General features: G+C 41.4%; 1 protein-coding gene across 9 annotated transcripts in view; it reads left to right on the plus strand.

The window, feature by feature from the left end:
- Nucleotides 1-13851, plus strand: part of MTCL1 (microtubule crosslinking factor 1) — a 110320-nt gene that overhangs the window by 61895 nt on the left and 34574 nt on the right. For 4 of the 9 annotated variants that reach the window (XM_062632983.1, XM_062632978.1, XM_062632979.1 and 1 more), the window contains 3 exons: nucleotides 2335-3660; nucleotides 4611-4766; nucleotides 12551-12643. In XM_062632983.1, coding sequence (XP_062488967.1) covers nucleotides 2335-3660; nucleotides 4611-4766; nucleotides 12551-12643 — 1575 coding nt within the window. The remainder of the gene's footprint in view (nucleotides 1-2334; nucleotides 3661-4610; nucleotides 4767-12550; nucleotides 12644-13851) is intronic. The other 5 variants (XM_062632981.1, XM_062632986.1, XM_062632984.1 and 2 more) reach the window with 3 other exon arrangements.

Here is a 13851-nt window from a genome sequence, read left to right on the forward strand (position 1 = left end):
AGCTGCGAGCTTCCAGCTAGTGCCACTGATGGCTGGGGGCTTGCAGCCAAAGAAGCACAGGGAAGAATGTTGGATTACAAAGACAGAATAAGGAAAATGTCAGATATCATTATTTCCAAGCTATTAACAGGTAAATAAATAAACTGGAATGATCACCCCACCTGTGAGCTCTGACATGCAGCACTGGTCTGGCTGTAACTTTCCCTGTGATCCTTGTATTTCCCTAAAAGCAGAGCCTGCAGCTGGGGATAAACTGATTCTCGATGACAGGAAAAACAGAGCTCAGGTACTGTGCAACCCTGAGCAAAGAAGATGCTTTAATCATACAGCCTTATCCAGCCAGAGCAACCAAGATTCAGAGTGACTCCAGTGGAGGCTGCATGGTGTTTTGCCAGGTTTTAATCTGACACTTAATTTGCAATTCCAAGTCATAAAGAGAAAAGCAATTTGCAAATACATGTGTGAATAGGTGGTGTATGTATGTGAGCAGACAATAGAGAGGAAAGAAAGCCCATCTTCCAGAGGCTCTGCTTCTAATCAATTATATACACCTTGATGATATTCATAGAAAACTCTCATTTCTGGTGCCAGAAACAAGATGACCAGAATTTTTGTCAGTCAGCTGATAAACTGATTGCAGCTGTGTTTGACTCCTGAAACCCACATATTAACAGACACTTTGGCTATTGTTTACCTCACTCATGTTATTACCATTTAAGAGAATTATTTTACTATTTACTATATTAAAATCCCAACCTGCACCCAGCAGAACCAGTAAGAAAGCTGATGGAGTTCAGAAGTATACAACCAATTTCTTCTGTAGCTGTTTAGTTATTAATAGCTGAAATTAAGATACGAGTAGTATATCTCTAAGTAGAATGAAGCAAAATAAATCTAGGTAATGCAAAAGACACTGTTCCCAATGTGCTGTAGAAATCAAATCATTGCCTCAGATTGCTGAGCCATAATTAGTTTTGTAAAATTTTTATTTCTTTTTTTTAATAGCCTCATCTGGCTGAACAATTAAAGTCAGTCATGTTTGCTTCTGGATTTGTTTGCCATTATTAGGAGTTATAACAAAACAGTGCTTGTGAAAGATAGTGGTGCTCCAGAGACTGAAATGAAGTTTCCATAGATACTTGCACATATGTCCACATGGCCTACCAACAATGATAAAACCTGCTGTCTCAAGAGATCATCTTTCAAAGCCTGCCTTCCATTATACTGCTAATGCTGATAAATGTGTCTGTCTCCTACAGGCCAAGTGGCTGTATCTCCATGACAATTCACAGAAGTGATTCATGCAAAGAAATTGTTCATCGGCTTAGAATTTGCTTAACCTTGTCTCCTATTTCAGCACAATACACACTGGAGTTTTCATTTGAGTTGAGATGCAGCACTTTGAAATGCCCAGCACACACAAAAAGATCAAACTCTCATTTAATACCCTGGTGCTTCATGAGAAGTTCAAGTTTTCACATGGGATGGATTTGGATGTTACCATGGTTTAATGATTTTTTTCCTTTCCTTTTCACGTGTTTTCTCCAATCTCCCTTGTGAACAGTTGTCCATACCAGAAAGAGTGATCACAATCTGGTCTATCCCAGTAATAGCAGCAGCAGAGACAACAATGTGCTTCCTATTTGGAAAGCGAGTTAGGCATTCTGGCTATTTCACAGCACTGTGAGATAAGACTAATGAAAGTCTTCACTTTGCAAGGCAACTGTGAAGCTTAGCAAACTTTTTTTTATGCTTTCTACCTTTAGGAGACTGAGATTTGGGATTATGATGAGTAAATTCATCTGAGTAGTCTTTGTTTCATGATGCTAAAAGGAGCAGATGTATCATTAAACATAAATGGAACAGAAAGTGCCAACAAATCATAGACCCTTTTATTTGGATCACTTTTTCTAGTGGAAGTTGTCCCTGCCCATGCAGGGTGGTTGGAACTAGATGATCTTTAAGGTCCCTTTCAACCCAAACCATTCTGTGGTTCTGTGATTCTATGATTTTATAATTCTGTGTTTGTTTTCCACAAAATTTGCTCAGTATCTGAGAAAAACTAAACATTGTGCTGGCACTCTTGCATCACTGAACACTTGCAAAAGGCACACGTGATTTTTTTTTCCCCTCTAACTCAGGTCAGGCTGCTTTGCCAGTTTAACCAGGACCAAGAGATGTGTCTCAGTTGTGTGGTTTGCGCAGCTCTGTTTGTGTGTTGTTTGCATACCTAAAAGATACAGCTCAAAGGGTGGGGAGGAGAAGACTTTGCAAAATAAGATGCTCTATTGTAATATAATCTTGGGGTGGGGGGGGCTTGATTATTCTTGGCAGGAGGACAGTGCTGATTTGAAGTGCCAGCTCCAGTTTGCCAAAGAGGAGGCAGCGCTGATGCGTAAGAAGATGGCCAAACTGGGGAAGGAGAAGGACGAACTGGAGCAAGAGCTCCAGAAGTATAAGTCCATCTATGGAGATGTGGACAGTCCCCTGCCTACCGGTGAGGCAGGGGGCCCACCCAGCACCAGGGAGGCAGAGCTGAAGCTTCGTTTGAAGTTGGTGGAGGAGGAAGCCAACATACTGGGCAGGAAAATAGTGGAACTGGAGGTGGAGAACAGGGGGATTAAAGCTGAAATGGAGGATATGAGGTGCCAGTATGAAAAAGAGTGTCTCAGCAGGGACCACATTTCAAGCATTCCTACCTCGCCCTACGGTGACTCCGTGGAGTCAGCCACGGAGCTGCGCCGGCACCTGCAGTTTGTGGAAGAGGAAGCAGAGCTGCTGAGGCGGTCGATCTCTGAAATTGAGGATCACAACAAGCAGCTAACGAACGAGCTGAACAAATTCAAGTTCGATCCAGGCCAGGAGCCGGGCTGGTTGGATGACACGGCATCCAAGTGTGGTGGGACATTGCAAGAGGAGCTGAAGTCAGCCAGGTTGCAAATCAATGAGCTGAGTGGGAAAGTGATGAAGCTCCAGTATGAGAACAGGGTCCTGATGTCCAACGTCCAACGTTATGATCTTGCCTCTCACCTGGGCCTGCGCACTTCCAGCCCCAGGGACAGCGACGCTGATAGCGATGCTGGGAGAAAGGAGAGTGACAGTGAAGAGGGTCGCCCACCCCAGCCAAGGAGAGAGGGGCCCATTGGGGGTGAGAGTGACTCTGAAGAAGTTTATGAGAAGACATCAGGTTTTGGGAGTGGGAAGCCATCAGAAGTCAGTGACCTGTGCTCCACTGAGCTCATGAGAGTGAAAGAGGACACAGAGTTTTTAATTAACATCAAACGTGAGGCTGAGCGGCTGGAAAGGACCGTGGACCGCCTTATCACTGATACAGACAGCTTGATTTATGATGCCAAGGTGCATGTAACCAGCAGCCCATCCACCGAGCTGGATTTCAGAAGTGGTGAGGAACGGAGAGAAGATAAGCACGAACCAGAGCTCCTGGACACCGTCAACTCCAGGATGAAAGCTTTCCGGAAGGAGCTACAGACCTTCCTGGAGAAGGTTGATCACATTGGGGAGGGCCTTAAGGAGCAGATGGAAGACCTCTCCCCTCTTCCCCATCTCACAGAGTCTTCCAGTTTTCTATCCACAATGACATCCATGTCCCGAGACTCTCCTATTGGTAACCTGGGGAAGGAGTTAATCACCGACTTCCAGGTAGGTTGGCCCGTTGTTTGCCTTCTGTTTATCGTTTCTCTTTCTTTCTGGCATCGCTACCTTAGAGCTGATTTTCCTCACAGCTGCTTTGTTATGATTTCAGACCTGCAATGTATTTAAGTGTGTAAAGTTAAACAAACACTTTATAGGCTTTTTTCTTTTATTTGTTTGCACAACTCCTTTGATTCAGAGGCGGTTCCTCATGGCAAAAAGGCTAATCCACTGGTGCTATAGAGATTGGTCTTCTTTTTGTCTGTAACAGCAGTGTTTTCCCATGAAAGAGGAGATTAATTAAAAAAAAAAAAAAAAAGAATCTGATGAATGTAAATTAGCAGCATTGCTAAGAAATGTGAGGAGGTCTTTACCATGCTCTCTCATAAAAGGGTCAGGCGTGTTCTCAAAAGCCTTGCCAAAAGAACCCAACCAAATGCAGTTTTCTAAGTGATGTGTTTTGAAAAGCCTGCTTACAGCTCACTCCCCTAACCGAGCAGCGAGTGAGAAGCTCTGTAGCCAGCGAAGGACTGCCTTGCCTAAAGCGTTGCCCATGGGCGCATGTCTAAACTGCCACAACTGCCACACTGGATATGGCTTTTCTGCACAGCACAAGTAAGGAAGGAAGAGCCTTGTGTCCCGTATCCTTCATGACTTGTATGCTTGCTGTTGGTTTGACTCATGCATCCTCATTGCATGCGCCTCATAACCAGTGTTTGCATTCTTTTTTCCTCTCTTTCTCTTTTTTGCTTTTCAGATGTTTCAGCCCATCATTTTGCTCATCCTCATTTTGGTTTTGTTCTCTTCACTTTCTTATGCCACTGTATTTAAGTTGGTTTTTCTGTTCACGCTTTTCTTTGTCTTGTAGTTTTTCAGTCGTCTACCTTACCCATTTTTGTTTTCTTTATTCCCTTCTGTCCTTTTGTTTTTTTGTTATAAACCGCCCATGCACCTAACAGTCCAAACTGAGGGATCAGATGGAGTGGCAGCTCAAACAAGATCGTGGAGAGGAGCAAGAGATTCACCACCAGCGAGCCACCACCGACCCACACCGCAGAGCTGATGGAGACATTAAACTCTACAGGCCAGGAGACAAGGGCTGTTTCAGTCTAGAGGTCAGCAAAGCAGCCCATCTTACTCACTGCCTCCTGCTGCCTTAGCCAGGAGATGAGTAACAGAAGCCAGGGGTTGGGGGATTAAATTGGACCAAACAGAGCACCTGTGTTACGACATTTGTGATTGACCTCTTTTCCCCCTTGCAGTTTCAGACAAGCAAATTGGTCCTCACGTTGGACTCATCACCCTGCTCCCAGTAGCTTTGCTAAGTGGGAAAACATGGCTCAGGGACCCACTAAATTGAGTATGAAATGAAAGATCCCTGGAAAAGGGATTCACATCTCTGATGTGAAATCATGCTTCCAGGTTTCACTTTATTGGATATTTTAAATCTGAATAGTCTATAGATAGAGATTGTTTTACATTTTGCCTGGCAGTAGTCTGCGCAGGAGAAAGTTTGAGGCTGGTGTTCATGGTGATTCTCAGAAAGGAACACAGCACCCTGCAGCTTCCAAAACAACTTCCTTAAAGGAGAATTCTCCATTGTTTGGGTTGTTGAGTACTTTTCCATTCATCAAAAGCATGAATCAGTTTTTATTTAAACCTTCATCCATGCAGAGGCCGTATCCGCCTCAGTTAACATCTCCTTAGCTGCTTTCTCATGAACATAGATTATCCAGACACTACAATGAGTCCTGAAGAAACTTATTTCTAATCTGTCTCCATAAAGGCAAGCTTGGAGCACTGAAAAACCTTTCTGCTGGCCACTGGGAAGCCAAATCCACCTTGAAACTGGGGTGGTTAGCGTAGCTTCTAGTGAAGGATGAGTTTTAATGTGTTTATAACTCCAAAAACAAGTGTGCAGTCCTTAATATATCTGAAACCCCTAAGTGACTCTGGGAAAAGGAGAATGCTGACTGGAACAGCTAGGTTTGTAAGTGATAGCAACCACTAGAAAGCAGGGTAGGAACAAAAAGCTTCAGGCGGCTGGTAGCCAAGCAGCTTGATGCTGTGTTGAATATCAAAGGGAGAGTGGCCCTTCATCTTAACACAGGTAATTCTTTGCTGGTTTTGTTTTGCTTGTTTCGAATTATCCTGACAGTGCAGAGTTTTGGTAGTATTACTATAATTTATTTGTTCAGCTGCTTCTCTTCCAACTTCTCACCTTTACTTAATAAACTTCAGGAGGGATATCTGATAAACCCAGGACACCGTAAGTCACTGAAAGGTAAATCTGTCTTCAGCAGCCGTGAAATGGGCCAATGAGGTAGAGAAGCCTTGCTGTTCAGCATGGAGCCTTTTGCAATTGTACTGGTCAATAGTTATTGTAGATTAGGTTAGAAAATGCCCACAGAAAATGTTTGCAATACTTCTGTTTAAATTCTGTTATCTTTATTAATTCCGCTTTACCTTACGTTAGCCTTGTTATTATATTAAATCCTATATATATGAGTCCTTTGTGAAAATTAAGGATTTGGGTAATTTTAGCACAACATCTTTTTTAACTCTCTCAGCATGGAATGACGGTGTGTAAACTATGTACAGCAATCTGCCTTTAAACAGAGGGTGGATAGTTTCACACCATAGCCTGACAAGGAACAAGCCAGTAATTGTAATCAAAGGTAGAAACTAGCTAGCTTATGTCCAGATGTGCTCAAAAGATGGGGAAGGCCGGGTCTTAAATGGCCTCACTTGAGAAAATGTTGAAGACTAAGGCCTTTGCTTCAGTCAGGTTTACTTAAGCAACAACGAATATTATGCTGCTTTACACTGAAACTGAAATCCTAGAACCTGTAATATTCAAACCCAAGTGAAGCAGAAGATTCATCCAAATAATTTTGTATAATGTAATTTTTACTGTTTTTTGATGTCATACACCCCACTAGCAAAACCTAACATTTTTTTGTACCAGATGAATGAGCAGGAAAAAAATACTATTCAAATACCAAAGGGGTGTTTTAATTACCACAGAAAATTCAGATGGATACTCAAAGCTTTCAATGCCCACAGCAGAGATGGCTACACATAAGCTGTTATTTGCATTCTCTAGAAGTGAAAATATATGCACTGGCTAGTGGATAACATTGATTGATGATCTTCTTACTGCATATGGACTTCCCACATTAGAGCAACATATTTCAATGAGGCTGGTGTTTTCTTTTTAAGCAAGCAAACCCATTTTTCTAATTTTTCCCAATTTGATTTTTTTCCCAGCTGAATTTTAAATGAAAGTTTTCCCAAACAATGCTGAGCAGCTTCCATTTAGCCACTTCTCCCATTTCTAAAAATAAGCATTGTGGGAGCCTAATTGTTTGATTAAATATGAAAAATGCATACTGACTTGTGCTTGAAACTACCCAGTAGCCTAACTGTAAACATCTGCCTTTGTTTGGGCTTTGCACTGCAGTTGTTAGTGCAACAGTATCATTAGAATGTATTTGCATGTTAAAGAGGTGGGTTAGAGTCACAGTCCAAGGGAAATTATATCTCAAAAATGCCTTAGAGCAGGGCTTTGTTTTCTTGCTGAAACAAGCATTCAGCTGTTGTTGCTGGAGGTTGGAGCCCATTGGAGTGGATGTTCGATCCATTATTCATGATTTTTGCAGAGCTGGGTTATGGTGGGAGGGGGAAATCATTCTTCACCATCCATAGAAAAAGCAAGTGAACAAGTGAGAACTGCCCTGACTAAACGACACAGAGGAACTTAAAAAAGGGAGCACAATGCTTTGTGGAACAGATGTCCGGCACAAATCAAATGATTACTATGGCAACAAATTGGAACTAATGGGAAAACTGATAAATAATTTTTCATCTGGTGAATTTTACCCATTTTACCTCCTTCAGCCACCTCTTTCTGTTTATTCAGAAACAAGAAGGCATTCTGGAGAAGAAAAATTTCACTCTTTCACATTCATATATGACCAAATATAGTCTGTTTGATATATTTGATACATACATATTTGATACCTAATGCTCCAAAAGGGAGCTGTATCTCTTAGCTGTTTGCTTCTTCAGAGGGCATCAGTTCTGCCCTTACCCAAGTACGTTTCACCAAAGGCAAAAGCACTTATCTTTGCATTTCAGATTTGGATTATTTTCACACATGGCTTTTAAAGACTTACACATTTGTTTCTGTGTAGAAAAGTGCCACAAAACCTCTGACAACTCTAGGTTATGGAAAAGCAACCACTGAAGTGAATTCACTTACAAGGAAGAAGTTGTCACAAGAGAATTAAAATAAAAGCAGATAGAATCATGGAATGGTTTGGGTTGGAAGGGACCTTAAAAACCATCTAGTTCCAGCCACCCTGCCTTGGGCATGGACACATTCCACTAAACCAGGTTGCTCAAACCCCCATCCAGTCTGGCCTTGAACACTGCCAGGGATGGGGCATCCTCATTGAGATTTAGGGCTACCCTCTTTCTTCTGATACAGAGAGGAAAGAAGGAAGTTAAATGATGTCTGATGCTGAAAATCTGACAGGTAAGTCTGTTCTACATGGTTTGTTTGCTGATACCCAAATATTCAGCGTATTTTTGAATTTTAGGTTTCAATTTTCATATTTCTCTCTAACAGTTAGCTACCACTAATAAAAGTTACAAAGTACTTAAAATCAAGATGAAATTAAATAGGCTAGAGAAGGTGAGAGCATGTCTTAAAAAGCAAGTCTTCCACAAGGTCTAGTAATAAAGTGGGAAGAGCATACACTGAAGAATAATTTCTTCTAGTCCATTCTTGTTCTGTTCATCCATTTTCCTTACTTATCATGCCCATAAGAATTATAAAACATCTCTATTACTGTTAAATTAATCCCTGGGTTCAGTGTGGACCAGCCAGATACAGTGATGTGCAAGTTAGGTAAGTCACTTTATCACCTGCTTTGAATCAAAACTTCTGTATGGACCATTTTGGCTATATGGGGAGAATTTTGGTCTGTGTTTTGAAAGTTGTATTTTTAGCTGGGTTTGGAATATCTGTGTTCCTTCTGTGCAATTTTCATTATTCCCTGTGAGAACTTTTCAGCTGGATGGCTTTTGCTGCAGCTCCCAGCCATGTGCTGAGAATTTGCACATCCTTTTCTCTTGCCCTGATTTAAGATTTTGCTTTCACAGAAAGCAAGCCGTGAATGTTTTATACATCATGATGTCCCTTTCTTTTGGGGGGGGGGGGGGGGGGGGAAGCAAACCAAAACAAAAAATAAAAACAAAAAAAACCCACCACAACCCTCAACAAATGAGGACACGTAGCAAGTTGTATGTCTTAGTGCCCACTGTTCCTCCAATGCAAAGCTGTGGGAAGAAAAAGACAAACTGGTGCTGACAGTATTCCTTCCCACCAAGATTAGGGGCAGCAAGAATAATTTACTTTGATGAATTGTACTCTTTCTTGCTATGCAAGATTCTGTAAAGGTTGACAATATAATGGCTTGAAAGACCCTTTATGATGTAAATCTGGATATTGAAGTCCTAACTGAACTCGGTGAGACTTTGTGTACTATCCATACAATGGGGTGTTTTTTTAAAGACTTAGAGCAAAGTGTTCTCTCTCCATATAAGCACAGACAAATAACTACACAACTGCCTCTTGTAGCAAATGGGATAAATGTAATTTATTTTCAAGGGGTGAGGAGAAGAGTACATCTTGAGAAGCAGCCTCTGAGAATTCAGTTATATGTGTATTGCTTATAAAAAGTAATACAAAATGCACTGGAAGTGCCTTTCTGATCTGATTGATTGTATGTATGCAATGGTCAGCAGTCACATATGAAAAAGTAGCAGTTTTTAAACTGCATGGTCAAATGTAAGGTCCAAATATCAAAGCATATAACATAGCATTAGGGAAACAGCTTAAGATGTTTATCTTTTGGTTTCCTTGTAATTACACACAAATGCTGGAGAGCATCTTTCTACCCTGCCTCCTTAGGGTATGCTCCTCCTTCAATTTCTCCTGAAAAAAAAAAAGAACAAAAAGAAACATTCCATGAAATTTGATGTTCACAGTTGTTGCATATAAATTGATTGAGTTTGCAGGCAAATTGAGGTTGTAATTAGCTATGGTAAAATGGAGAAAAAGGATGAGTGAAACCCAGCTGTACCTCATGGTGCCTGGCAATCACGTGAAAACAAGTTGTGGGAGAAATGTAGGATTGTGTGAGCTGGATTGTAACCTGAAAAGCTGTCAAAATGCTGAGAGGGGTGTAAAGGGGTCAGTGCAATAAGGATGTGATGGTGAAGCCCCCAAAGCGTGGATGAATTTTCTCTGCTTTCCTCTTGAGGTAAAGGCATTGGCATGGATTAGCTTGTTCTGGAGTGGTAACAGGTGAGAGAAAAGGGTTCAGCAGAAGGATTTGGCACTGCCTGTCCAAGAGGACAGGAATGGAAGTGGATCTGGAAATGCATTAATTGGGAAACCATCTGTCGGTTTGAAGCTGTGAATGAAGTGTAGCTGTTTCTGTGGTGCTGTGGTGGAATAGCAGTAGGTCTTAGTTCCAGTTATATTATGTTCGTGTCTTGTGGGTTTGTGTCTGTTTCTGTGGTGTCAGTACAATGTGTAGTGGCAGTCTCAAGGTTTTTTCTGTTCTTCATGTAGAGCATTTGTTAATGAGCACAAAGGAAACAAAGAATGGAAGTTAACAGGTTACCGATTTTTGTGTTAATTTTGTAGCAGTGTTGTTTTCCAAATCAAGCCAAAACTACAGTTGTGCCACAGACTAAACCCTGCTGATTACATGGTTATGTATGATAGGGCCTGATTTCCATGTGTAAACATATAGACATCCATCAGTGTAATACTGGATACCTGAACTGCATACACAAATATCACAATGCATTTCTACCTATTCTTCATTCGTGATCCAGACATTTAGCAGCAATCTATAAGGTGCTCAAGTAAGCTTATCCCCCTTGATTTGAGCGTATGAATCACAATGCTACTGGTAGAAATGACATTACATGACATTATAGATTATGAAGAGTCCTCAGGTTGCACTGGAAGGAAAAAGTTGTGCAGCTCTGCATTCATGCATGAAGTGCTTTTTGTCATGTTTTCTTTACCACTTCTGAAAATATACTGTCTTCAAAGAGGCAAGGCAATTGTAAGATGATTTGCACTGTTTAGTGTGCATGTAATAGTCTGTCTTTATGATGTATTTAATCTCTTCTTAGTAGTTCCAACAGTTATCACACAATCCCATCACCCAAGTTTCCTGAAACTTGGCTTTTCATGAGCTACGTTTATCAAAAATCTGTATGAGTTAATAATTTTCTTGCTTTAATTTTGCAGACATAAGGTGTTATCCGTATACACTAACTAAGTGATTCCAATTAACTCTAGTCTGAATTAGAACAAATGATCTTTTACCAAACTGTTGTTCATTGGAAAACACAAGTGTGAAGTGCATAGAGAAAACTCACACCTTACCTTCCTGGTAAATTTTGCTGCTCTGATTCAGCTTCCAGTTTCAGGAATCCCAAGACCAACAGTATTTCTACCTACCTAAATGCGTAATCGTATGGCTGGAAGGAGAAGCATACTAAGATCAGTGATTATTGTGACCAGATTTTGCCTTTCTGCAATGCAAAATATCTGCAGACACATTAAAGTGTAAGATTAAATCAGTAAGGCAGATAACATTCGTCTTGGTCACTTCACGCATACATTTCAGAGGGCTGGGAGTATCTTTTCCTCAGGTACAAAACATACTTGCACAAGTCAATAAGTGAATCAAGACAAAAAGGAACTGATAAGGCCCAGAAAGTGTATGTAAGGGCGAATTTCATTTTCCAGGCAAGTCTCTTCCTGCCGGTGATTTATGGGATTCTTCGATCTTTTTCCCTAGAGGAGCAGAGCAGCCTCTGTTCCAGTGACAAATACTTTTTGAATAACCAGAAGTGTCCCAGCAAGAGCAGCCACATCCCAAACAGCAACAGCAGCTGGTTTTGCTCTTGGGAAGTGGAAGTAGTGCCTGGGGAGAGGATACGAGTGCCAGGGCTGATGTCAGAGGGAAAATGGCAGTGCAGGCCCTGAGAGTGGTCCCACGACCTGTGTTACATCTTTGCAGCTGCTGAGGTTGAAGCACACTGGACATTGACCGGCAGAGAATTTGGGATTACGCTTTGAAGCCTGAAGTGATCTCTGCCTTAAATGTGTCTTTACTGTGGGAAGCAGGAGTTTGGTGCCATAGTGTTTTCTGTAGTCACACATGTGAAGGGGATGGCATCTGGCCAAGCATCATCTTTGTACAGACAAGTCAGTTTTAGATCCAGTGTGAGAGACAGAAAAGTTCTGATCAGGAATATAAGTGTCACCAGATTAATTAACATAGTGTAAATGATGACATCTGACTCTGCCTTCTTGGGTCTTTATTTTTTGATTAAATAACATCCAGAAGTACAGTGGATGGAATGCCAAACCTAAAGATAACATAAAACCAGAAGTATTAAGATTAGAATGGTGTAGGACCTGAAAGGGGAGACACTTAAGCATTTTGGTCAGATCTCAGGCTCACACAGCTTATCCCTGTGACATTTGTGGAGTAATTGTTTTGAGTAGAAACCCAGAGCAGAGGCCTGAAGGGAATATCCAACATATAACATCAGCATCCCAGCTTTAGTTTTCAGAAGAAGCCACACAGGAAATTCCCACACATATTTAGGGCATTGCTGTTTGTTTGCACACTGTGCTTTGGTTTAAACTATTGATAACCATGGGTTGTGCAGATGTCTGTCCTGCAGTTCTTTCCTTTTCTCCTTCTTTTTTTCCACCACGGAGACACATTTTCTGCTAAACCTATCCCTTTGTCCTGCTGATCAGCTCAGGGATTCCCATGTTTTACCTGTACAGAATGTATCGATACAGGAGCTTCAGGCTCAGCTTGAGCAGGAGACAAGACTTCACCGAGAGGAGCAAGAAAAGTTTACAGAAAAGATCATCCAGGTAAATACGAAACCCACCTGCTGGGAGAGATGTGTGACCATGACATGTGTCATGGACCTGGTTTGTCAGGACCATGCCCATGGCAGCTTGTGTCCTGATGGCCGTGCCTGCTTGACCTCCTCTGAGTAAATGAAGAATCTGGAAGTTAGGGAAATGTAAACTCAAGCCTGTTATGCAACTTGGAATCTGGCTTCTCTGCTTGGCGGAGGGGAGTTTTGTCCTCCCCTGTGTGGGGCAAGTCAAGGTAGAGATGTGAAATACGGCATGAGGAATTATAACAGCCCCTTCAGCTCTCTGTGAGCTGGGGGAAGGGTGTGTTTGATCTCTGGTAGCACAGTTTGGCTCTATGCCTTATTCTGACCCTTTCTAGTACAAAGAAAGTCCAGCACTTCTCTGAAGTTGGAGGAGTCATTACACACTCATAACTGAGGTACAAATCAGGACTTTTTTAGTATTTCTCAGTACCCTATGCTCCTGACCCTCTTACTCATAACTGGTGAATAAATCATATTTTGTTACGTGGGCTCCCCCTGCTCTTTTGAAGGCTGGAACAGATTAGTCAATCTTTTTGTGATCTCTAGCTCCTAGAGCGAAAAAAATCTGCTACTAATTTTTGCAGGCTGTTTGGCTCTTAACTGCAGTTTTCTTTTTAAATATACTTCATGGACTAAATTCAGCATAATTGTTGTATAGTTTAGAGCATTTTTCCTTTGCCAGCTTATCTCATTACGCCCAAGTGGTATCTCTCCATTTTTTCATAAGTAGTCTTAATTTCCAGTTGATCTCCATAGGAGCTTTCTCATGAAGGCTTTTGAAGGCAACTAGTAAATTGATTTCCTTCCTGGTTGCTTTTGCCATGAAAGCTTTTTGGAAGCTATGCCTGCCTCTTGAAGTTATTTTCTTTTTCAATAACTGTCCACTGAAAAAGCATAATACTCTGTGAAGTTACCTCCACCAGGGTCTTCTGCAAGAATTTGTGACCATGGAGGCTTAGATCATAACAGCTTGTAAAAACAACGAAAAATGCAGCAAAATCAAAGCTAGCTATTCATGTTGACAGCTAGTAGAAACAGAAGAATAAAAGCATCTTCTGGATTCTTCATTTTTTCCAGATTATGCCCATCCTGTCAATATTCTCCTTTTTTATAATCATCCAAGGTTTCTGGTGGAAATTACTCAGATCTCTGCTGTATTTAACCATAACTTCA

The sequence above is a fragment of the Pezoporus occidentalis genome, unplaced genomic scaffold (genome assembly GCF_034315485.1).
Source record: "Pezoporus occidentalis ecotype Australia unplaced genomic scaffold, CSIRO_AGI_Poc_V1 ctg4, whole genome shotgun sequence".
Taxonomy (NCBI): Eukaryota; Metazoa; Chordata; class Aves; order Psittaciformes; family Psittacidae; genus Pezoporus; species Pezoporus occidentalis.